Source organism: Rhinolophus ferrumequinum, chromosome 17 (genome assembly GCF_004115265.2).
Source record: "Rhinolophus ferrumequinum isolate MPI-CBG mRhiFer1 chromosome 17, mRhiFer1_v1.p, whole genome shotgun sequence".
Classification (NCBI taxonomy): Eukaryota; Metazoa; Chordata; class Mammalia; order Chiroptera; family Rhinolophidae; genus Rhinolophus; species Rhinolophus ferrumequinum.
Genome location: NC_046300.1, coordinates 39987419 through 40014310, shown reverse-complemented (window position 1 = coordinate 40014310; position 26892 = coordinate 39987419). Strand labels below are relative to the sequence as shown.

The window sequence follows — 26892 nt, the reverse complement described above, 5'->3', positions numbered from 1 at the left end:
ACTAAGTTCTTCTTGCTAAGATATCAGAAGAAGCTAATGGCCTTTTATAGGTAATGCTTTAACCCAATGAAATAAACTGACAATGGAGATTTTAAGCATTGTGTCAGTCCACCGAGAAACTTTGCCTCTCTGAAGCCTTCACATCACACCGTAGAAAGATAGCTTTCTTCACACAGATAGCCTATTTGTGCTTTCTCAGGAGGCAGACTATTAAAACTCCCATCTTGGAGTTGGCTTGGCCAAAGTCTACAATGAATCTTATAACTTTACAGGAATCACAATTTATGGTATGACTATGGGAATTTTTGGTTGATATTATCCAGCAAATCACTGAAGTACTCTCCTTTATTTGATACTGATTCTTAACCATTTGACTCTGAGAGTTAGAGAAACTTCTAAGTTCTAAGAGATCTAAATGTTGTTCCTTATATATTGATTGTAACAGCAGGGATTTACTGGGGATTTTTAAAAAACAGAGCATGTGTGAGAAAAATGTAATTTACATGGTGCCACTTGTCAAACACTTATTCCATTCTTAGTGTGTATGCATCACTGTGAGAATCAATAAACTATAGTTTTATTAGTGAAAAGATTCACTAGAGTCACGTTAAGCAGCAAAAAAGAAATCATTACTGAGAACCAGGAAAGAAGAGGCCCCACAATAAAGCATAAACACAACTACCTGGCTGTTTGTGGTAGGTGAGCTCTCTGCTTGTCAAGCAGAACCACCGTTTCTTGAAGTTCTTTTTTCCAATCCTAGTTCTTCCCTGAGCTCTTTTATGCATCTCACTGCCAAAACAACAGATGTAAACATTTAGGTACAAATATTAAAATAGTTAATCCAAAACAAAAACTTGCTCTTTAATTTTAAATAATATGAAAGGCTGTATAAGATTGTATTAAATATATTAAAATGTCTTTGCCATTTATAAGCTTTGCATTTATTTTGGCCATACTAAGAAAATAAAGTCTTTAATTAATTTGATATTTATAATTGTGCTATCCAGAACTAAAAGGGCCAAATGAGTGATTTCCCCTTTAACTTCCAATGGTAACACTATTCTAAGACTGAACAGTGCTAGTACTTTTTCAAAGTACTCTAATACCCATAATTTCATTATATTTGCAAAACAACCCTAGGATTGCATGGACAAGGAATCTCACCCATCTGGCATAATGTTATAGGATAATGAGGGCAAATTACCTGATTGAGGTCACTTAGGCAGTTCTAGCACGGAACAAAAACTCAAGACTGCCTCATTCCCAGACCCATGCTATTTGTACTTAACGTCCTAACTAAAACATGCCTTTACTGTTTAATTTCATTAAATTACCCTTCTTTCAGGTGCACAGGCTCACTCGTACCACTGGATTCTTTAGTTTCAGTAGATGAAATTTCATCCAAGAACTAAATGGGAAAATAGGCAAATATTACACTTTGTGATAAGATATAGCATAAATTCAGTTTATCTTAAATGTCACTGATAATACTGTAAAATTCTTCATTATTAAGGAATACACATAATTGTAATTTACAAAGCTAAAAGCATATTTAATTGTAGCAGAAGTCCCTAATTTACATATGACAGGAATTTTAAAAAGTTTATTCTTAAATTACTTAAAACTCAGAATATATTCCCTGTAGAAATAATTCAATCCATAATCCCTTAACTGCAATTCTGGAATCTGTAAAGCACAAATATTTTTTCTTTTTATTTACAGTAAACTAATTTAGGGGTATAACTTAACCAGAACTGGGATAAGACTATTTATAGTCTATATGAATCTACTTAGTGTGAATATTCATACATTTACTACATAAATATTAACATGTTTGATTATGGGGTACGGTCCCAGGTCCCACTGGGAGTATTATAATACATAGCATATACTCAATTTTTAAAAACTTTGAAAAGCTGAATTCTGAAATACTCCTGGTCCCAAAGATTTTAGATATAGGACTGTGAACCTATGTTATAGATTAGGGATCATCAAACTATGGCTTGGAGGGCCAAATTCAACCTGTAGCCTGTTTTTATAAGGCCCACGAGTTAAAACTCGTTTTTACATTTTTAAAGTGTTGTAAAACAAAAACAAAAAAGAAGAAGATGTGGCAGAGCCCTTAAGTGGGCAGCAAAACCTAAAACATTTACTCACTGGCCTTTTACAGAGAAAGAGTTTGCTGACTTCTAGTATATACAATTGACTTTAGCCCGAGAGACAGTATTTCATAGTTATGACCGAAGTATAACTGGGTTCTCTGGAATAACCTCGAATCTAATCACCATTTATAAACTTCCTATGGAGAATGTGTGAATGTGGTGGCTCAAGAAAATTGGGAGTACCCGTGTCTAACAATGGCAAGCTACCCAGTGAAGAGCATTTAGCTTCATACATATGCTACCTTGACTGGTCAAGAGCTTCCTGTGTGGCTGTTGTGGGAAAGGGAAATGAGTACTTCAAGAACAATTCTTGTTCTTAGAGAGGAATCCTATTTTGTCCCGCAAATGCACGTCCTTGCTTTTTCCTTTATATTTTGCTTATGTTGTGCCATTTAGGACTTACAAAAAAATAAACAAAAACAGAGTATATTCCAATAAGAATGACACTGAGGCTCCAGTGCCTACTGTGAAGTAGAATTTGTGGGCACAGCCATTTTCTCCTATGACCAGCTGCAGATTGCCTGCCAGAACCCACACTGGGAAGTTTTCCAATGGAATGTTTACTTCTAGTTTGCTGGAAGGAAATCTTGGTAAGAGACACAATAAGAGCGGAGTTTCTTTTGCATTATACGTGGGTGATATAGAACAAGTATCCAAGGGAACTGAAGAAGAAGTATCCTATCCCAGCTTCAGTTGTCACAGATGGGCCACCTGCTAACGGAGTGTAACACACTGATTTGAACATTTCATTTCTTAGTTTTGCCCTTGAAGGCCCTGGTTTATTTATTTGACAATACTTATTATTTATTTATGATAATTATTACATTTTAAACTTTATTTGTATATTTATAAGGAATTATGGGGTAAATATAGTTATACAAAGTGAAAGAAAACACAGTAATTAAGATGGGACTAGACGCAGGGTGAACATAGGCCCCATTTTGCTCAGGGCTGTCCTTATCTACAACTGTGGTCCCAGCATAATCAATAGAACTCCCTGTTACTCTTGAAAATATCCAGGTTTTGACACTGAATTACATGGTCATTCTGTTTATAGACCTATCCAGGTTACCGTTACTAAACTGTAGGAATAGTAAAGGATTCAGAGTTATAACCTATTTTCTTTGGGAGCAGAGGTCAATGTCACTAGTGAGAACAATATGAAGTAAGAAATTGCGTTTTGTAAGTTTTGCAATTTATAACACTGCACATATCCAGACTTATCTAGTGAATAATAAAGAAAACTCTTATATTAGGACAAAATATCCTACGCTAGTTTAGGAAAATAGAACCAAATCTGAGGAGACATACTGTGGTGACAGTCCATGAGAATGTGAGTGGGTGACTCAGGGTGGATCAGGAACAGACTAAACTGGCATCCTTGAATGCTTTCTCCACTGACCTTATCAACTCTACACATTCTGATTATATCAGGAAAAAACAAAATCAGATGCTACTATGGCCTAGGTCATAAAAAAATGGAAAAACAACCCTAAAACAAAAGACAGTACATCATAATCTTGCCAACAAAAGTCTGCCTACACTGTCCCACAAATGTTTCAACAATGTCCTATAAATAAAAGGGTAGCTTTTTCTTTGCCTATTCTTTTGAAAGACTTTCTCCTCAAAAGCCTTCAATGGATGCTTAAAAAAAAATTTGGTTGAACTTACACTATTCTAGATGAAAAATTCCAACTGGCTTTAATTTTTTTAATTATCACTTTCATTTATTGAGTCCCTGTAAGAATTTTAAAAGTGTAATAAAAAGCACAAACATACTTCCACAAAATATACTCTTGCCAATCAATTGTGAACCATGCTGCAGAAATTGAATGAAATCTGTAAAATTTGGTCTTGCTAATTTGAATTCATTAAGTTAGAATTGTGATAAATAAGCTATAGTGTTTTCTTTAAGCCAAGTTTAAATGTACTTCAAAATAACTTTTTTTAAACAAATTTTTAGGATTTTACAACAATGTTAATTTTGTTTAGAATGATTCAGAACCAAAGACTCAAGAAATTATAGATCCTGTCAAAACATTCTCAGTTACTAAGTACAGTAATTTTTGTATATTATAGGCCTTGTGTTAGGATGTTATATACTGTAGGCTTTCGTACATTTTAATTTACAGTAACTTTCCTCAGGTTACTGCCACAAGCCTGTATCATTTATAAAATGTTCAATAATTCATAAATTTTTACAATGGCAGTTAAGTACCTACTATACGTCAGGCACACAGTAATCCTTTACCCCTAGATCAGAGGTTCTCAATCAGAGGCAATTTTGTCTCTCAGAGGACATTTGGCCACTTAGAGACATTTTTGGTTGTCAAACTGGGGGCATGCTACTGGCATCCAATGGGTAGAGGCCAGGGATGCTGCTAAATATCCTACAATGTACAAGATAGACCCTTATAATCTGTAATTATCCAACCAAATTGCCAATAGTGCCACTTTTGAGAAGCCCTACTCTAGATGTAATTTGTGTCATTAAGATACTGGCACTAGCAGCTGTCACTAAAATTCATTTAGGTATTTTCACAGCTAAAAAACCCGTAGTTTTGTATAGGAGAAGAAATGGGGAAAAAGACAGCCTTGTTATAATTGATGGTTAGTTTAAACATTATTTTTTAAACCAGAGATTGACACCTAGGAATAATAAAACATGTTATTTTCCCAGTGCTATATGTAAGAAATGTTAACATTTCCAGAGTAAAACAATCATACCTTTTTAACTGCTATAATGTATCCTTCTTCTTGAAACATTTTGAAAAATTCACACATGAATGTTTCCTTGAAACTTGACTAAGAAAAAAAAACACACAGAGGATTTATATATTTTCAGTAGAGAACTAAGACTATAATGGACTGTATTTTTAATAAAGCTGAAGATTAAGGCCTGAAAGGATTCAATCATATTTTTCAAGAGCGTGGAGCTGAAGATTTCCTCAAAAGCTGTCATTTGATAAGGGCGCAAACCGATAAACAGGAAGCACTAGCGTCTGTTTACTAGGCTCGCTCCCCGTTTAGATAGATTAGTTTAAATGAATTTATTTCCTTTAACAGGTGACGAATATACAACATCTACCTAAAAGACAGCTACAGAATCTATATATATGTATTTTGGGTTTTGCTTTGTTTTTAATTTGGGAGGGAGTAAGTGAGGGAGAAGGGATCACAGTAGAACAACATTTAGAAATGTGAATAAAAAGCAGGAGATGTAAAGACTTACCTTGCTTTTGGACAGACTTCCCCAGCTTCCCAAAGTTTGAATGGTTTTTGAGATGAGAGTTAATGTTCTAATTGTCGGTGCATCCTAGAGAATGCAAAAAAGACACGAAACTCCTGTTAAGTTTTCAAAAAATAGAATTTGTATAAGCATAGAGTGAGTGGGCTACATTGCTCTAAAACAGTGACTCAAAAATGTTCATTCAAACCACCAACATAGTTAAAATCTAGCTAAGGATGGGCACAATTCATCGAACTAAGGAATTAAGAGGCTAAAGAAGTCACATGTATTGACAATTCCTTCCAAAGTAATTATATTTGACATGTCACCTCTGAAAGACATAGTTTAATAAATATTATACATGTTGTGTTGTCCAGTATGACAGCTTTAATTACCTAACAAACTGCATGCACTTTTGAAATGTCAATGGCATCTACTGTTCTCTACCTTATAACTTAAAACAGCCATTTCCAAATTTTCTGTACTCAACCCATATTTAAGCACATTCAATAACTTTTTTTTTTTAAAGAGTACACTCTTTCCACCCCCTCTCCCCCTCCCCACTCCAGTTCAAGCTGTTGTTTCTCAGTCTAGTTGTGTAGGACACAGCTCCTTGGCCCGTGCTGGTATTATGAGCCTTGCGCTCCCCCAAGCTGAGGCAGTCGGTCGCTCAGCTCACGGCAGCTCTTGCCGGCTGCCGGCCACTCACGCTGGCTGCCGGCCACTCACGCTGGCCTCTGGCCATTCATGGTAGCACATGGTAGCCCACGGCAGCGCACAGCAGCACACAGCAACTCACGATGGTTGCTGGCCACTCACGCTGGCTGCTGGCCACTCACTGGCTGCTGGCCACTCACTGGCTGCTGGCCACTCATGCTGGCTACCAGCCGCTCATGGTGGCACATGGTAGACCACAGCAGCACATAGCAGCCCCTGGCAGCTCATGCCAACCTCCAGCTGCTCATGGCAGCCCAGCTCCAGGGAGATCTGTTGTTCACAATCTTAGCTGTAGAGGGCGCTGCTCACTGGCCCATGTGGGAATCCAACCTGTGACCTCGGCGTTAGGAGTACGGTGCTCCAACTACCTGAGCCACCAGGCCGACACCATATTCAATAATTTATATAGTTTCTGTAATCAATTCTTTTCACCATGAAAGCAAAGCTCTAAATTCAACTTAGGAAATGAGAAATCACCCAGTTCACATAGGATCTTAAGCAGAGGGTAACTATTTGGGTCTATTACCCAAGGTGTTTTTTCAGGCCTCTCTATCAGAAAGAAGTAAATGTACATAATATGATTAACAGTATTCCTTAGAGTCCTTGCTTCTTCCTTTTTTTTTTAAAAAAATTGAGATATAATTTACATATAGTGAAATGAACTGACTTTAAATATATATAGCCTGATGAGTTTTCACCAATTCATACATCTGTATAACTAATTCCTCTATCACTATATAGAATATCTTTGTTCAGGGGATTCAAATAAACAATATCATTCATCAAAAGACATGCTGAAGAAAATGTAGATACAGAAATGGTTTAGTTTTTGGTTTACATTCCTTAAAATTTGGTATCCACACACTGAAAACAGGCAGTGAATGTGAAGGGGATGAAACAACCGGAAGGTAAGGCAATCTGGAGAAAAAGGGCTATGTGGGATATGATGATTATGATATACTTATGAAATAGTTACATACCTTAATTAAGGTTATTCAGAAACGTTTTGGCTAGAATGTCCAGGATTCCACTATATATATCAAAGGTCCCTATAATTCTCTGCCTTGGAAGAATACAAAATTCTTAATGTGCTAATAAACTAAGTTTCACCAAGACCTCCCTGTTCAAATTTGGTTTTAAAATCAATGTTTTATGCCATCATCTCCCTGAACTAGAAAAAAGGAACAAAGCATATTTTATAGTTTCTGCCTATCAGAGATTGGTTTTCAACAACATGGCTCTCACAGCTATTTGACAGGCGTGCCATTCAGTGCCAGTTGATTCCCTGGTGTCTTCTACATAGAAGCTGTTCTAAGCTTTCCCCTTGTTACCATCTGCCATCATAATTTTTCATAGACATCCAGTACCTTAGACATCTGGCAACTAACACACAGCTTGGCACTGGCATATAGTAGATGCTGTGTAACATTTATTAAATTAAACTGAAATGTTGACTCAATGTTGACCTCAAAACAACATATCCTACCCTTTTTTCCTTATATTAAGTTGAACATATGAAATTACCATTATTTGACTATTTTTGATCTACAAAAACCCAAACAAAACAATTTCATGGGGTTCACCAGAATATTATTTCATAGGAGGAATTATTCTTTTTCCCAAAGTTCACACCATCACTTTTTAAAAAGATACTCTTTCTGGGACGGCCGGTTAGCTCAGTTGGTTAGAGAGCGGTGCTCTTAACAACAAGGTTGCCAGTTCTATCCCCACATGGGCCGCTGTAAGCTGCGCCCTCCACAACTAGATCGAAACAACTATTTGACTGATGGGTCCTGGAAAACCACACTTAAAATAAATAAAAGTTAAAAAAACGACACTCTTTCTGAATCCTCCAGGATACTGATCTGGTATTAGTGAGCCCCCTTCTCTCTTAATTTCTCCTACTGCTCATCTCATCTCCTCTATTTAAACCACATGTAGGTTTTCCCATTTTGGAAAAGACTCATCCTTTGACGCGCTCTCTCGCTGAGCTACCATCTTTCACTTCCCAAACATTTACTGAGCATCTACTTATCCTAGAAACTGTGCCATGTGCTTGGGATACACAAACTTGAAAAAGATCTAGCCCTTGCTCTTAAGGTACTGACAGTCCACACTCAGAGACTATAAACAGATGATTATAAAACAGTGTAAGAAATGCCATGACAGAGAGAGACACATGATGCTCCAGGCACACACAAGAGAGGCACCTAACCCAGAAGTCTGCCTTGGCTGAGTTCTTGAAAGGAGCTATCAATGAAAGAACGGGGAATATGGTGAGAAGGATAGTTCAATCCTTACTTTTTCCACTATAAAATTTCTGGCAAGAGTGGCCCGCCATGTCAATGGTAACATAACTCATGTTTTAAAAATACTATTCATTCACATGTACATGCATGTGTACATACCTGAATTTGCCCATATGTTTGGCAGCAGGGCAAGCTTACTTTTATTTCCTAGGTAAAACTACATTCACCTACTTATTCTTTAATCTTCTGCAATCTGATTTTCTTCTTCTCTTTTACTCTACTATTACTGGCTTCTCAAAAGTCAGAGAACTTCTAAATATAAAATCTAACGACTTTTAATTGGTTCTCTTCCCCAACCACTCTGTAAATTTTAATACTGGTCTTGACAATGCCATCACTCCCAGGTCTCCGAGATCATTCCTTGCTCTCAATTTGTATAGTGTGAATTGTCTATACTTCTTACTTGGTACTAATCAGGTCCTAGTTTTAGATTTATATATGTAGTTTTAGATTGTGTATCTTATGAATTTACCCTATTTCCCCAATTAGAATGAAAGGTTCTTAAAAAGAAGGGATGAGGTTACACTTAAAAGTAAACAATAGTGGGGCGGCCAGGTGGCTCAGTTGGTTAGAGCACGAGCTCTCAACAACAGAGTTGCCGGTTCGATTCCAACATGGGCCAGTGAGCTGCGCCCTCCACAACTAGATTCAAGGGCAACGACTTGGAGCTGATGGGCCCTGGAAAACACACTGTTCCCCAATAAAATTTAAAAAGTAAGCAATAGTTATATGACAGTATGAAGCAATCCTTCTGGCATACTGATAAGAAAAGTGACCTCAAATAACAGAATTTGTGGTTAAAAAAACTCTATAGCAACATCTGTTCCCAGGAATATGCAAATCCAAGTCTGAATACAAGGCAGGGTCACAAGCTCAGAGGTAGGAGTTCTGTTTACGTCCCGAATGTTGCTACCAAGCGTTTGCTTCCCCCGAGTTCAGTTCAGCTTCAGCGACACAGCCATAGAAAGGACAGCCATGTGAACAAAAGGACACTGACCCACGCTCTGCTGCAGTTACTCACAGACCATTTGTCCTTTGACAAGAATGGGTGTGTTGCTGCCACAGCAGCAGGGTTCTATTCAGTTCTCCAAGTTAAATGAGTGGCCATTGTCAAGAGGAGGCGTGACCTTCAGAGCCCTGTTTAACTCCAAAACCGAGGGGTCCTCCCCACACTGTATTAGTCAGTGAGTTTCCTAAGGGCAGGAGTCTTCCCTTCACTGCATCCCCAGGGCAGAGCACAGTGCCTGATACATTGTAGGGGCTCCAACACCTGACTGCCTAAGAGGCAGGAAGGAACAGGGAGCAAGCACACAGACTGGAAGACCGACTGAGTCAAATTCCGGTTTAATCCAGTTCAAACTGAGTGAGATCAAATCGTAATTTACTAGCTGTTTGACCTTGGAGAAGTAAGCGAATTGTGATTTTCTTACCTGCAAATGGGGATGATAATAGAATTGACAGGGTTATTGGGAGGACTAAGTTGAAACATATAAAGTACTTAGAACAAAGCCCAGTACAAAGTAAGAACAAAATAAATGTTGGCTATTACTATTATTTGTTAGACAAATCAGCAACAAAAGCAATTAAGATTATAAAATATTTGGGGCATGAAAGGTTAAAGAATTAGCAGAAATAAACTGTATGAGAAGGAAACGCAAACAGCAAAAATAAGGACTTTAAAAATGTTAAGAAACGTAAACCTATGTCGTTCAGATTCCTATTTAAATAATTAAATAGGACTTCACAACAAAAATATGATATGCTTTAAAAAAGTTTTAATCTCATACAATTACAACATCATCTCAGGTGAATAAATAGTAAAAATATGGAGATACCAAACAAACTGTGTTCCAATAAAAGTTTCCACAACTTTCAGAAATGAGCCTCTTCAAATTTCTGTGAGATTTAAAAATATTTGAAAGATTAAACTAAACTTATAACTAACTTAAAAAATCCTGTATTATGGAAATTTACAAACATGCACAACAACAGATGGAAAATATAATGAATCCTCTTTGTACCCATCACCAAGCTCCAACAGTTATCAGTATTTTATTACTCTGTGTAGTACCTTTTAACAACAATAAAAAACAGAATTTTCAGCCTTCTCTGAAAAACTGAAACGGCCAAGAAAAATGCCCAGTGAATTTAAGTATAAGAAAACATAGCCAAGTGAAATTGGCATATTTTATCTTTTCTTCATTTTAATAAAAATAAATAAAAATGGAATAAAGCTTTGAGAAGAACAACACTTACTGGATGATGAGGTCGCAAATGAAAAGTATGAGGTGATACTACGGCTACAGCAAAGAAACGAAGAAATACAAAGCTGCTCACTGCAGAATACTGAACATGAGGGTCATCTGCAGGAAAAAAATGGTGAAATGTCATGCACAAAAACACTGAATTGAAAAACAAAGATGACAAACTAAAAAATATTGAAAAAAACATGAAACTAAATAGGAGATTAATATAATTTGTCTAGTAAACATTGAGTAGATGAAATGATAGTAATAATTATGACTAAATTAAAGGAAAAAAATTCTATGACTAAAAAAATCTGAAAGAAATACAATAAATAATAAAGAAAATGAAAGGCAAAGCTGCTAAGTTTTCAGAAATATTTTAATTTGAAAAAATACTTCTTTCCTTAATCTGCAAGAGACTCCTGAAATTACAACAAAAATAAAAGTAGTATCTAGCACTACCTAGTGGTAATACTGAATCCCTTAAGACTAGAAGAGGAGGTTGTTTTCAACTTTGGGATATTATTTCAAGTTTCCCCTCAAAAATCTTACTAATATCAAAGTTTATGCAATGAAAACAATTCAGCTGAAATCTTTATTTTTAAAAAGTTATCAATATCCCATATAAAAATACAGATGAACTGGAGACAACTTGTGGCTTTGATTATCCACCTATAGCTTTCGTTTCAGACTGGAGTCAACTCTTAACCCAACAATCAAATGGTAGAGAAGCAGGTGATGAGGGAAAGAATGTCTGGATTTGGTTTGAGTTTTACTTCTTGTAAGTCACTCAATAGGTAGTCACTGACAAGTCATTTTAATTTGTAGTTCTTTAATAATTCTTGCTTCCCATTCATTGCTTCCTCCCCACTTCCCAACCCATCTTCTTCCCAGGGTGGTAAGAACAAATGAGAAAATATGAAAGTATTTTATGACAATAAAACTATCGTTACTGTAAGTCTACTTACAGTAGACTTACATACGAAGTAATGTATTCGTATACGAATACATATTAATATGTATACAAAGGATACGAGGATACGAAGACATATTAATATTTAAGCCAACAAAAAAAACAGTCAAGAAGATATGTTTGCATTTATTTAAAAAATCCTAAAATGTGTTTTAGATTCTTTATGTAAACAAGTTACACGCGTATAGCATATTTAAGGCCAGATCACTGAGCATTGGAGGTACAGTGATTAGCAGCAGGCTTTGGAATAGGCCAGGCCCAGGTTTGAGATTCTGCTTGCCCACTGGCCATGTCATGGACCTTGGGCAAGTTACTTCAAGTTCTCTAAACCTGTTTCATTATTTACCTGTGGTACTGAGCAGATAAGAGCGGGAGACGATACAGGCCAGCCCTGTGCCTGTTCACTCACTAAGCATTCCATGTGGTTACTATGTTCTAACTCACTAAAATATAATTTCAATCAGCATTTCATCTTTCCATATGTTAATGTCTCTATTCCCTTTATTTTTGTTACAAAGATTGGATTTAGTATACTTATTAAAGTTATTTGTTTATGTCTTTACTATAATTAGCAAAGACATCTAGGTCTGAATTTATCTACATGTTAGTTGGACAACTCAGCCCCACCACTTTATCACTGGGTAAATTTAATGGAAGGGCAGAAACTGCATACACAAGTGTGAACATACACACACAAAATCTCTTCAGATGATTATAGAAATAAATCATCTGAAAAGTTTCACACAGCTGGGTAAGACTGATAATTTAAGTAGCTCCCCCTCCCTGCCATTACAGGCAGATCTGGAAAGACAGCTATATCAAGTTTATTTGCTTATCAGAGATGCATGTGATTAGAATAATTCCAAGTATTGACCATCAGAGATAGCAACTCTTAATTTTGTGAAATGTATCTAAGTAAAGCCTTGACATAGCTACTGTCAAAAATTAAAGTATGCTAGTTATTGATATGTTCCTCAAAATTCTATGTATATTACAACAGAGATGTTTCTAATATCTAAAACCAAACTTATCACCACCAAAACCTTATCATCTCAAACTGTCAAATCTAGTCAGCCATAAAAATTCTCAGTATTTGAAGGCATGCACGTGGAAAAGGGAGTTAGTACAAGTAACAAAGATGTTTCTATTATAGTTAACAATCTCATAAGTACCTCATATAAATGTTTGTATGTTATAGTTCTAAACTTTGCCTTGCTTAAAAATAATGGTTTTGATTTACTCCTAGTATAAACTTGTCATTATATTGAAATAAAAAGGAATATATGTTTTCAGATTACAAGAAAATTAAATCAGATTTTCATAAAAAAGCTAGAAATATTTTTAAAAACTAAGACTGTACCTATAAACTGTAAACATTTCCCATAAACCAAATACACAGGGAACCTACGAAAAAATAAAATATTGAGAAAGAAACGGCATGTTTTAGAATACAAAGCACTTACTAGGAAATCTCTGAGTAGCCATTTGCCTTAAAGAATAAAAGATATCACACATTACAGTGGGGCAGCTCATACTTGATTTTATAATTGTACTGAATAACTTGTCTACATAGTAGCGCAGATTCTCCTGTAGGATTTAAAAAGGCAAACATTAAGATTTTGATTTTTACACATGTTCAATAGCCTTCATGGAAACAAATGCAATGAAAATGAGATCAATAAGGCAGTCACTATTGAGTATTCTAAAGCTCTGCTTCCCTTCACTAAACTCATCAGCTAAAGGACAACTTACAGCTTGACCTAATTTAATTAATTAGATTTAGACTAGCTAGATATAAGAGGTAAATGTATGGAATAAACTGCACAAGAAGCAACAGAGAATAAAACAATACAAAGGGAAATAACTGAAATACACACACACACACACACACACACACACACGACACTGCAGCACTGTTACCTACTGCAATGAAAACTTGTGGCTCTAACACATTCAGGATTTCCCCAGAGGCAACTATAATTATCGGTTGACCAAGTCATTGCGTTCCTTAGCCTGATCAGCTTGAACCTAAAGGACTGACCAGAATGGGGTTGCAACCAGACACAGCCTTACTTCACTATTGTTACTAGAGCAAAAAGGGAGAATCAAGAACAAAAGTAAAGTGAAACCTGATAAGGAGATAACATTCTAAAAACTAGACATAGGAAATGCTGCTAACAGTATGGGCATCATGTAAAGAATAAAAAGCACTGCTTCCCTCCACACAGCATTACAATAACATAAGTGGGAGATACGTATACCTTTACGGCCAATTTTAGTGCAGTTATAAAGATAACAAGGACATACCTTATTATTTTCTACATTATCTCCCTCTTTCAATTTAATAGGATCAATTTCACAGGATTTTGAGGATTCGCATATCTGGAAAATAGATTTTTCATTTACTGCTCTTTTAAAAATAATTTGGCAAAATGAAAATAATTAATATTTTTTGATATACAAGTTAACTATAAAAATCAAAACTGTAACAAACTTTAAAACCCCCATCCAGAGATAATGTATACAACACTCCCAAAGAACTATATAAAAAAATATTTCTCATATATTTGACACTCTAGCTAAAACAGAAATCCACTAACAAAGAAATAATTATGTAGATTATATCACAATTGCCCTTTGAGTAAAAATCCATTGATGAAACAGTAAATAGTTTATTTTACTTCTCAAGTGTAAAGCCTTATTTTTTAAGTAATACATGAATGGATATATCATTCCCATCAATAGATTATTAGATGACACAGATGCTACAATAAGGCTACACAAACCATTATCCTCAGAGTATGTATATTCCATACCTCATCTATAATAGGTTTTAATGTAACTTTCAGGTAGTGCCCTCCCACTATTTTCATCATCTCATCCAGACATCGGGTAGCCAAGGAATTTCCTCTGAAAATTGTGTTTGCATCTCTGAAATACAAAGAGAAATAAGATGAAACCAAGTAAACAAAGGCTATGAAATCAGTAATACAAGATATCTGACTTGGTCATATGAACAATTTTAGTAATTTGTACTGTCCATTTAAAAGCTTGATGCCATTAAGATTTTCAAACTTACAAAAACTACTTACTGAAAATATAAGAAAATAAGTTTAAAAAAAGCAAGCCATATTTACTAACTACAAACATGAAGACTGCGTGTGTGTGTGTGTAACAACAGACTATGACGAGACCGGGAAGCCACCTGATTGCTTTTTCTAATGTCACACCTGTGCATATAAGGGTGATATATAATGGATAAAGAAAAAGGAACTTGTGACTTTGTGTTTTATTTGTGACACGTGAATCATTATAAGAAGCTATGACTAGTAACAGGAAATTTTGACACAGTAAAAAAAAAATTAACATTAATTGTTAATTTTACTGTTTGCTAACTTAAAAGAACTGCCTTTTATTACATGGTAAGCAGTTCTTTACAGACTATGATACAGATTATGAAAAAATTTGACAAACTAAGGTCCATATCAATACATAATTGACATTTAATACAACTCTTACTGTGTGTCCTTCAAGTCTAATTCAGCCACTGCAGTGGCAAAAGGAACAAGTTTATCATGGTGCAGCAGCAGTCGTACAAGGGGCAAAACAGCATCATTTTTATCTCGACATATTTCACCGAAAATGTAAGCAGCTGAGGCAGATATCGGCTAGAATATAGAAAGGTAGAAAACAAGCACAAAATCAAGGAAACATGACTGACTATTCAATCACTAGCCTGTAAAAGTAATTCAAATATGTTCATTAACTATCGGAGATGAAATCTGGAGCACATATTGGAACCACAATACTGAGGTTCAGGTAAATTAAATGTGTGTATATATATATATATATACATATATATATATGTATATATATATGTATATATATATATATATACATACACACACACATACACACACATATGTATATGTGTGTGTATATATATGTATATATATATATAAAATTGCTGTTTTAATAAAATTTGATACTCTGAAATATTTTCCTCATCATTTATAGAATTATTTTAGCCTTTTCATATTAAATGATACACTTAAGATGTTTAAGATTTTAAAGTACCTGAACATCTGGTGATTTGAGCAGCAAAGTTTTCAAAGGACCATAGTACTCTGAAGGAAGCACATAGTCTTCTGTATAACATATATTTAGTCGAAGAGACCCCAGGTCATCAGTTTTAGATGACTTGTTTCCATTGTCTCTTGGCTGTAGCAAGTACCTAAAGTAAAACACACAATCAGTCTCATGTGATGGTAATGAGCACCCAAGCTGGAGGTGAATAAATAGATAAACTATAAAAAATCTGAACCAGAAACTCAGTATTTAAGGTTAGGACACTTCATAAGCAGCAGACTATTATATTAGTCTTCAGATTAATAGTTGTATATTGAACTAGAACGCTATGAATGGATTTTTATCCAAGAAACAAAAGGTACAGATAATACAAAAATTAAGACCTCAAAGGGATTGAGTAAGAGTTTGATTAGCTTGCAGGTTTAGGAAAAAAAAAATAAAAAGTAAAAAATTTAAAATCCATTGTATTATCAAAAATAACTTTTTACCAACTAAGTTTAAGAAAGATGCATTTAGTTAAAATAGATAGGACATACTACACAAAAAGGCGTAAGTGACCTTATTTAAAGGTAAATCCTGACCGGCCTGGTAGCTCAGGTGGGTGGAGCGCCCTGCTGCTAACGCCGAGGTCACTGGTTCGATTCCCACGTGGGCCAGTGAGCTGCGCCCTCTACAGCTAAGATTGTGAACAACGGCTCTCCAGGGAGCTGGGCTGCCGTGAGCAGCCAGAGGTCGGCATGAGCTGCCGTGGGACGCCAAGGCTCATAATACGAGCATGGACCAGGGAGCTGTGTTCTATACAACTAGACTGAGAAACAATGGCTTGAAGGGAGTGGTGGCGGGGGGAGGTGGAAGAAGGGAGGAAAAAAAAATAAAAATAAATCCCATATGTAAAACTTTGAACTTATTTTTTAAAAAGTTAGTGACTGAAGGTCTATTATATTAAAGGAGCAACAGTGTAACCACAATGAAAATTTTTTTATTTGTAAAAATCAGATTTACATGAATTTTTTTCAGTTAAGTAAAAGGAAAAAATAATGTAAAAAGAGACAGCTATAAAAATCCAAGCAAAGTTTAGAAATCAAGAGAAGTTTGGAGAACTAAAACTAGAAATCTAAGTTACTTTATAAGACTTTTTATTATGGAAAATTAAAACTACATAGAAAAGTAAAGACAGCAGTATGCCGAGCTTCAATAATTGTCTCAAGGCTATTCTTCCAGCCATACCTCTACTCACTCCTCCCATCTCACTCATGTGTTACTTGACAGCAATTTCCAAGTGTTTAATAATTTCATCTATAAATATTTCAGTATATGTAACTATAACTATATATATAAAACTTTTAAAAATCATTAACAGTCAGTACTCAAGTTCTCCCAAACTTATCATAAACAGTTTTCTACAGTTTTTTCAAATCCACGGTCCATAGATTATAATTGGTTGATAGCTCATATTTCTTTTAATCTATGGACTCCCTCTACCCCCTAAATATCAAATAGTTTGTCTGGCAGAACTTCCCACATTTGGGGTTGTGTTTGTCTCCATAACGTCATTTAACATGTTATTTTGTCCCTCTATATTTCTGTATATTAGTAGTTAGAAATAGAGGCTTGGTTAGATTCGTATTTGATATTCTGCCAAGAACACTTCATTGACAGTGCTGTGTAGTTCTACCAAGAGGCATTAATGTCTGGTTGTTTTTCCCTTTGTGATATTAGCAGTCATAGATGATCACTGCCTAGCACTGTTAATCTTCACAGGCTGCAAAATGATTTTATAAGTCTATCATTGCCCCTTCATTTATTAGCTAGAATGCTTTTTATAAAGAAAAGTCAGTAGTTTGGATATTTACTTTTGATATTTACCACTTATGGCCTCCCCCAACAGACTAACCTGTTTAAAAATAGGAAGGAGGAGAATTTAATAGAAAATTTATTAGCTTTGAGAAAGAAAGGATTAAAGACTTAAAAGACAACTAGAGAAGCAAGCAAGCAAACTTTTAAAGATGAGGGGATGGTAATACAGGGAGAAGAAATTATACAGAAATTATACCACTACCCACAAAAGAGGAATTTCTATCTTGGAAGACCAACCTTCAAAACTTCTACTGATTTGAGAAATAATGATTTAAAGATTTCCTAAGAAAATAACTGCAAATAAGCCTGTCAGCAAAGGAGACTCAGAAGTACCTCTAAGGGAAGTGCAGCTGGCTGATCACTGAGCATCTGGACAAGGGCATTACTTTGGGCATTTCCCACAATCGGTGCGTGTTCTGCAGCCTTGCAAATTCAGATACCAAGTTTCATCAGCTTCTAAAAGTGAACCTGAATTGCAATGACTGAGCAGAGGCTGGTATATTTAAAGTAGAGAGTCAATTACTAAATTTATAAAAGGAAATACAAGAGTCAAGTGGCAAAAATACCTGCACTTTTTTTGTGACCAATACATTTTATTATGGAAATGTTTCTTCACAGAAGCAAGAAGAAGAGTGATATTAAATACGAACACTCTCACCACCACCACGTTCCTCAGCTTCAACAATTACCATCATTTTCCATGGTATTTCATCTATATCCTTCACTTCAACTAATACAGTTTTTTCCATCTGTTAATAAAAATTCTTAAATCTGTTTGATTAATATTTTTTACCTGTTGGTAAGCTATTTGGAAAGCCAAATTATCAGAAGGTGCTATGGTGAGTACAGAGATACAGCACAAAGATTTCAGGAGGCTTAAGAATCTCTAAGCTAAGACAACAGATTTTGCCAAGGAAATAGTAATGCGTCTGGAGCAGAATCTCCTTCTCTTTGATCGTGCTCCAAAGGGCAGTACCCACCCTTGATTGCCTCTTTGGGGTCACATTTTTGATTGTTCCAATATTCCCCTTCTATTTTAACCTTGTATTACGGTTAGAACCTGGTTCTACCTCCCTGAGACTGAACCTACCCATCTTAAACAGTGTCCCCACACTCGGGTCAGATTTCAGACTCTGTTTTGGTTTGTTTTATAGAAATTTTACTCAGAGGTTAACTTTAATTCCCTTATCTCCAAATTACTGGAGAAGGGAGTATGTCTTATTCCTGTTACTCTCATAAACCTACAAAATACTAGCAAGCAAAATAGATCTACAGTTCTAACATGGCATGTTCTTTGCAGAAGGATTAGGATAGCACTATGCCAGTTATTAAGTTTTATGCATACAGTGTGTTAGGATGCTCCGAGACTCCAGAAGGGCTCACTCCTGCCAGACTTTTTAAGCTTGTCCTTGGGTTTATTTGGCAGGGTAAAAAATCCCTGTGGAGAAAATATCTCATCTGTGCCTACTTGAAAAAAATACAAAATTTCAAAATATCTCACTGTCCTACCCATTCCTTGAAGAGATTATATTTTTAATGAGTAGGGACCACTTCAATTTTCTTTTAAATAATACTTTATAATCAAAGGGAACTCAAATCTTTGCTGACAGCTTAAAACAGAATATTTTTGAGTTTTAAACATATTCAAAAATATGTATGACAAAACACAAATTTATTATAGTAGATTGGTTAAGAGCACAAACTTTGGAATCAGAGTTTGTTTCAAATCCTAGCTGTATGACCTTGGGCAAACTGCTCAGTCTCTCTGTGCTTCTTTTCTTATCTGTTCAATAAGGAGTAATAATAGTATCTAATGGATTTAATCCTTATAAGAACTCTAAAAAGTTATATAAATAAAGCACTTAGAATAGTCCCTAGTATACAGTAAACACTGCAAATGCTATTTACATAACATTTATACACATATAACCCTTACCACTTAAATATCTAAATAACCATTGATAAATGTAGTTATTTATATAACTATATAAGTATGATTTATTATTTTAAAATATTGTTACAAAAGGCTCAATTTAAATCACCTGAAGGGTCCCTTATAAATTAAGGAATCCTGTATAAATTGAAATTGAGGTAGGCAGGCAAAAACTGTAATTATTTGTTCATAATGTGATATAAGCTGAAAAATAACTGTTCAAAGGCAACTCTACTAATACTTGAATGTTACTTCTGGTTCCATAAAGATAACCATTATCAATGAATTTTTACAAGATAGGAGATTAAAGATTAGGTGCCAAAAATGGCAAACTAGGAAACCAACTCATCTCAAGTAAAATGTTTAGCGACTTTTAAATATGTATAAAGTGCTTATGTTGAAAGAAACCCAACCACTGCTTCATTTACTATTTGAATCTTTGTTTCAAAATTAAAAATTACAATATGAAAAGATATTTATATTCTTTTCTTAATGTAGATTTTCACAGTTTGGATCATTTTGGGGAAAATTATTGTACCAATCCGTATAATCACACAAATGTTTTACACACATTAAGTTCTCTGACATTGAGGAAACTGATGAAATGTGATTGAACTAGATTATCTCTAAGGTTCTTTTATTGATAACCTTCCAAACAATGGAATATTGGTGCAAAAAAAAGAGAAAGGATGCAGAAATACTATATGTGCTGATATGGAATAATGGTGATGACAACAGCAATAAATATAACGACGAGAACATGAGTTATACCCACGGTCACTGCGCTGGCAGCTCCCTTTATGCAAATTCATTTCATTGATCCTCTAATAACTTTGAGAGGCAGGTACTATTAGTATTACCCCCATTTTATAGCCAAAGAAAGCAAAGGCAAACAGGTGGAATAACTGGTCCAAGGTCACACAGGTAGTTGGTTAATGGCAGAGATGGGATTTGAACCAAGGCAGCTTGGTTTCAGAGTCCATACTCATCACTATTATCAAGAGACAACATATATATACATATTGAGATTCTACTAAGTAGCTAAGTGAAAAAAAGCAAGGTGCAGAGCAGGATACAGTATATGTTCATTTGTGTAAAGAAGGATATATATATGTATTTGCCTGTACATACATAAACTATTTCCCCAAAACTTAAAACAGTGGACGCCTCAGAGGAAGGAAACTGATTTTGCTGCTGGACAGAATCAGGCAACAGATTTTTACCTTTCGAACTGTGAACCATGTAAGTATATTACCTATTGAAAAAAAAATCAAATAGGGGCGGACAGATGGCTCAGTTGGTTAGAGCGCAAGCTCTGGGCAACAGGGCTGCTGGTTCGATGCCCACATGGGCCAGCGAGCTGTGCCCTCCGCAACTAGAATGAAGTCAATGAGCTGCAGCTGAGCTCCCAGATGGCCAGAGGGCTCAGTTGGTTGGAGCACATCCTCTCAACCACAAGGTTGCCGGTTCGACTCCCGCAAGGGATGGTGGGCTGCGCCCCCTGCATCTAAGGCGACCGGACCTGGAGCTGAGCTGCGCCCTCCACAACTAAGACCGAAAGGACAACAACTTGCCTTGGATGGCGCTGATGAGTCCTGGGAAAAAAAACACTACTGTTCCCCAACAGAAAGTCCTGGAAATACATACTGTTTCCCAATAAAGTCCTGTTCCCCTTCCCCAATAAAATCTTTAAAAAAAATAAATCAAATAAAATTCTATTATCTACATAGGTTCAAGTTAAAGCTAGGTAATATCAACACCAATAAGCTAATCCTAACGCTTGACAGACATTTCAGAATAAAGAACACGCATCACTACTCAGGAACTGAAGAACCAAGAAAGGACTGGGAAAATGATTGAATCGTGTTTAATTTGAGAATAAAATTAAATTGGAACCATCTAAAATCAGTTTTCAGAAAAAACTACAGTAGACAAATACTAAGTAGAAATTATGTGAAAAAGGAAAACAAACTGAGGCTTCTGAAACAATAGTATTACATTACTGATGATTTTCCTAACTCCTTCCTAGTATCAAGATTAGAAAGAATATGCCTGAAATCTTGAAGCTAAATAAAGCTTTCCTTGAATGTTCATGCAGTTACCATCAACCCCATAAGGAGGTGCTACAGCTCTACAACTGACAAAGGAGGCTAAAAGTTCAAATTTTAACTTAAAAGGAAACGGCATTCACATTTTATTTTTTATAATGTTAAATGCGTTAACAAGTAACCAGTAAATTATTTCATAAGAAACACTCAGAAAAAGATTATTAGGTGATAATACTACTAGATGGTCAAGATAAACATTATAAGCAAGATTTATCTCAGAAATCAGTTAACAGTAAGAATAAATGTAAACAAACTATCTGCTGTACTAATGCACCATGTTTTCATCATTTCACATCTTCCAGAGTATTCTTTCACATTTTTGTATTTCCTTACATCCATGGAAGTATAAATGAACTAGGAGATGTTTCTATTTCATGCTGGATAAATTTCAGCACTTTTGTTGGGTTACTTTAAAATATTTTAAACTACTATTGACAAAAAAAACCCCACAAAAAACTATAGAAATAAAATTAATTTTTATTTGTTAGTGTTCTTCCATCCTGCCAAGGTAGGTGGACAATGTTTTGCCAAATTTGGAGGGCCTGTCTGGAGATAGTCTTACTTAAAATTCATGCTACGTGGCACGTTTCAAGTTCACCCTGAGAGGCTCTGGGAGGCACAATTCACTTTTTATTTTGTACCAAGTAGTCTGGCACATAATTTTAAAGACTTAACAAACTGAGTTCAGAAATTTTCATTTTAAAATGTATGCTATTTTATGGAAGGTGGAAGAAGACCTCTGGGGGCGGGGGGGCCAGGCCTCAAATGTTCATCAATTTTTCACAGTGACTAAGTTTAATTTTTGCCCCTCCATGGATGCATTTTAGAAATTACACAAAATACCACCATAAAGACCAATAAATCTTAGATCTGCATCAGCAAGAGGTAAAAATAAAATAAAAATTCTGAGTCTAAAAATCAGTCTCAGAGGGTAACTCCTTGAACAGAGCAGTCCAAAGTGAAGAACATCTGATGGCCAATCAGGAGAGGCAGGCTTTTTTAACGACAAATGAGACTGGTGCCCAGACATTCAGTTTGAAACTCTTCTTCCAGGCAACTGAAACTGAGTTTTAAAAAGTTGGCCTTAAAAGCTTAGCAAATGAGAAGGTATGTTCTTTTATACTCAGTTGAAATCCAAGTCTAGCAAGAGGGCTGCTGGGCAACTCACTGGAAGGGAGAGCATATGCAGGCTTGTAAGTGCCACAGACAGAAAAAAACAATAGCTTCACATCAGTTCTGCTAAAGAAACTACCGTGTTTCCACGAAAATAAGACCTAACTGGAAAATAAGTCCTAACATGATTTTTCAGGATGGCATCCCCTGACCATAAGCCCTAATGCGTCTTTTGGAGCAAGAATTAATATAAGACCCGGTCTTATTTTCAAGGAAACACGGTAACATCAATTTAGTGTCTGAACATTACTTTCAAATTAACATCAATTTAATGTCACTATTAGAGTCATGAAGGTAAAATAATGTTGTGACCATTCTTGAGCCACCAGAGCTGTTGAAGTGTATTAAATGAATCAGCTCAACAACATCTAGACCCTCGACATTTAGAAAATATCACCTGGGCCGTTCACAGTGCATGTAATGTTCACATGCAATGTTCACAGTGCATGTAATGGGTGTGTGTGGTGAAGGAACATCACAGGTTAGATCCCTTACGCAGCTGATTCCCTACAATCAACCCTTTGCCCTCGAACATCCACAGGTCCCATGACCATTAATAAAGCTTCTGAACTGCAGATGTTAATTTGTGACCAAACATCTTCTCTCACGGGCAACTTTTATGTAATGCTTTACATGTTTTCCAGTTTCTCCTTAGAGATAGGATCTAGTTTTCAAACAGAAAAACATTCCTAGACAATTCAGGTCTTTTGTCACAGTACCAGAGGTCCAGTCATAAACCTATGTACTTATATTTCTGCAACAACAAATTAATGACTACATCAATTAATGTTAATGACTTTTGGCTCATCCCCTTGCAAATTTTAAACATGCTTATAGTAAGCATTTATTTGCATATACAGTACATTTACATGGAGTTCACTAGAATGTGTGTCTTCTTACCAGGCTTGATGAGAGGAATCACTTCTTAACACGTTCACAGGCACCTTAAGCTCACCTAGGAAAATATCTTGAACCAGGTTTCCGTTGTTCCACAAGTCGATCCTGAAAATTTTAAACTGGCTTTATTTTTTGCAAACAGTGTTTAAGACAACACATGCCACCAAATGGCTTCAAATTACTTGGATTTGTATTATAGCATTATTTTTACATGCTTAAAAGTAAGAGATGTTAACACTGTCATATACCTTACTGTCTAAACTAAAAAAGCAAAATACCGCAGTAGCTTTTATTTATAAGCACAGAAAGAAACTATTTTAAATAGTGTAAAAGGAAGCACTTAAGTTTCCTAGTTTCAAAGTCTAGGCTTTATTTTAACCTGTAGGAGTAAGGACTACAGTTACTTTGTTGAATTTGAGAAAAGAAACCGACACATGACTACAGTTTCTTTCTCAATTAGAATCAGTTAACATGTAAAGATAGGTTACTCAGAAAAATACATTACCTGATCATTCCAAACATGTGATTAATACACCCTTTAGATGAACACACTGTTAACACCACACCTATACATGCATTTACAAAAACTTTCCCCTCCCAAACAGCATAGATATTTAAGACCTAGGAAATAGCACAAACTTCAAACACATGCACCTGTTGAATTATCTTATAAGACTTCTTACCTCACTGAAATTTCTGTTAGACAGCAGATATGTTAAGAAGAATAAAAAAATTATTTCTAAATTGGCTAATATGTAATTACTTTTCTATATATTCTTTGCATCCATTATGCTATGATTCAGAAATTTAAGGAGCAATTAAATTTGGGAAAAATTAAAAATATAATAAAATGAGTGAAACAGTTCATTGTTGTTTATAAAATAAATATACCTTGACTATTTCTATAAAGAAATCAGATTTTGAAAATATAGTTTGGATTTAAATTAAATTAGATGCATGTTCCTCTAAGTTTTATCAACCAATTTGCTAAAGAAAATTCTATTAAGCTTGATTCACCTTTTCCAGTTAAATTTAGGATTTTCTTTTGGCACAGAAAAAAGTAATTCTGTAAAACTCCAAGATACATACCTAATTTCTAGCTTTTCAATGTCCTCCTCTTCTACCTGGAACTGGGACTTTCTGGTGTAACTACTGGATCTGGTTACCTGCAAACAAAATATTTTAGTAAAAAAAAATTTTTTTTAAATCTCTTACATGAACTTAAAAAACTATCATCCCTAAAACGTTCTAAACAGAGGAAAATGCCTAGGTAATATCTGACCCAAAAGTGAAATACAAAAACAGCTATGGAAGTAGCAGGGAGGTAAGAATAAGGTGGTGTGAAAATATCAAAAGCAGCCTTGCCTCCATACTGTTCCTTATCAACTCATCATAAAGCACCAGGAGGTTTCTCTGGCTCTTTGGTAATCTGCTGGCGACTCAAAGAGTAAAAGTGTTTCTATTTCATGCTAAGAACTGTTTGAAGGCTTTTCCATTTCTTTCAAGATACCAAATGCCACCCTTACACTTCCTTCTCGTATGTTTACTTAAAACATCAAGGTCATTGGCAGCAACTTCCTCAAATACTGTCCACCTGAACACGTCCACTCCCGTAAAGGTTTTTCTACCTGATGAGTTTTCTCATCCTCTTCTGAGCAAGATAATGAAATGATCCTGCTCTTTTCTAAGACCACTCCGCCCACACATAGTATGCAGTAAGCATCCAATCTATTTTAATTACAGTTTTCCCTACCAGCTTGTTCACCTCACTCAAGTCTAAGAAAAATTCTCCCCTTAAATTAGGGGGCTCCTATCTCTTTCCTTTCACAGACAAGTATCTCAAAACTGTAATCCATGCTCACAGCCTCCACTTCCTCACCACCCACTTGCTACAGTTAACTCCTCATAATCTGGCTTCCTCACCCGCCTAAACCCCCACTCTTAATCACCAAGTCTGATGATGAATTCTTGGTTCTCACTCTCATTGACCCCTCTATCTGAACAAGTGATCACACAACTACACCTTCTTTCCCAGAAACACTCTTTTCTTGGAGTTCGCCCAGGCACCATCCTGGCAAACCTCTGCTCTGGTACCTCTTCCTCCACAGAACATACACACATACATATGGGTTTTCTCCAAGGTTTTGTTTTCATTTTGCTCTACCAGCTGCACAGTGCTGTACAGCCTACACATCCATTATCTCCTCTGTTCATCAGACCACGGCTCTGAAGCAGGCAGAGCTCGATTTATTATCCTCATCTCGAAAATGAGGAAGCTAAAGTACAGAAATTAAGAGACATGCTCACAGTCGAACACCTATAAGTGGCAGAACTGAGCTTCTTCACTTGTCTCCTTTACTGTATACGTCTACTCACTTGGCTTTCTTGAGTCTCTGTAAGCAAATCCTGAGTCTTTATCCACAGCCATCACCCATCTTAAGTTTCAGTCATGAACTTTGAGCTCATCATGCCCCAAAATGAACCACTTAATTTTCCTTCTTCTTAAGTTTTCTGTTTTTCCAAATTAAAAACCATGAGGACATTGGACTCGTTCTTTTGTCTTTTCTTCTACAACCAATTCATTGTCTTGCCCTTTGCAGTTTCTTTCTCATCTGTCCCTTCCTATTTTCATATTATTGTCTTAGACCAGACCCCTTTCTTCTTCTTTTCTTTTTTTTTTCAAAATAACAGCTAAACTACAACAGTCTCTTGATTTTTCTCTCTGTCTCGGCCCACTGATCATGGTTAATTCTTCCTAAAACACTGCAATACTCTTGTCACTTCCAGGCTTGAAACATTCAGTGGCTAATATTTAAGCACCTCAGCCAGGCACTCAAAGCCTTTCATTAGTTGGACCTAGTCTACTTTTTTAAGCTTAGTTCTCATTATTCCCTTATCCAAACCTTCCCGTCAAACCATACTTGCCATTCTTTGGACATAACTTTCTTCTCTTTTGTCTCTGTCTCTGCTCAACATGTTCCTTCTCTCTAGAACTCTTCCTCTGATTTAACCCAGCTGGAGCTGACCTCCACAATATATACTACAGTTTACTGCTGTGTGTACATTATGCATGCGTGTGTGTGCTGTGTGTCTCTTGCTCTACTAGAGGTCAGTAACTGAACTTTATCTTTATAATTAGCTCAACAAAGTGCCTTCTGAAAGAATGTTTCAAGGCCTAATAGGTACACTTGGATACAGC

The 26892-nt window shown here is 35.8% G+C and overlaps 1 protein-coding gene across 4 annotated transcripts in view; it reads right to left on the bottom strand.

The window, feature by feature from the left end:
- The window catches only part of RASA2 (RAS p21 protein activator 2), a 102107-nt gene that overhangs the window by 14878 nt on the left and 60337 nt on the right, over nt 1–26892 (bottom strand). For 2 of the 4 annotated variants that reach the window (XM_033132538.1, XM_033132536.1), the window contains exons 8-19: nt 24783–24859; nt 23697–23798; nt 15714–15870; nt 15156–15304; nt 14453–14567; nt 13944–14018; nt 13100–13223; nt 10674–10780; nt 5395–5478; nt 4890–4967; nt 1335–1408; nt 680–789 (exon numbers count right to left, since the gene is read on the bottom strand). In XM_033132538.1, coding sequence (XP_032988429.1) covers nt 680–789; nt 1335–1408; nt 4890–4967; nt 5395–5478; nt 10674–10780; nt 13100–13223; nt 13944–14018; nt 14453–14567; nt 15156–15304; nt 15714–15870; nt 23697–23798; nt 24783–24859 — 1252 coding nt within the window. The remainder of the gene's footprint in view (nt 1–679; nt 790–1334; nt 1409–4889; nt 4968–5394; nt 5479–10673; nt 10781–13099; nt 13224–13943; nt 14019–14452; nt 14568–15155; nt 15305–15713; nt 15871–23696; nt 23799–24782; nt 24860–26892) is intronic. The other 2 variants (XM_033132537.1, XM_033132539.1) reach the window with 1 other exon arrangement.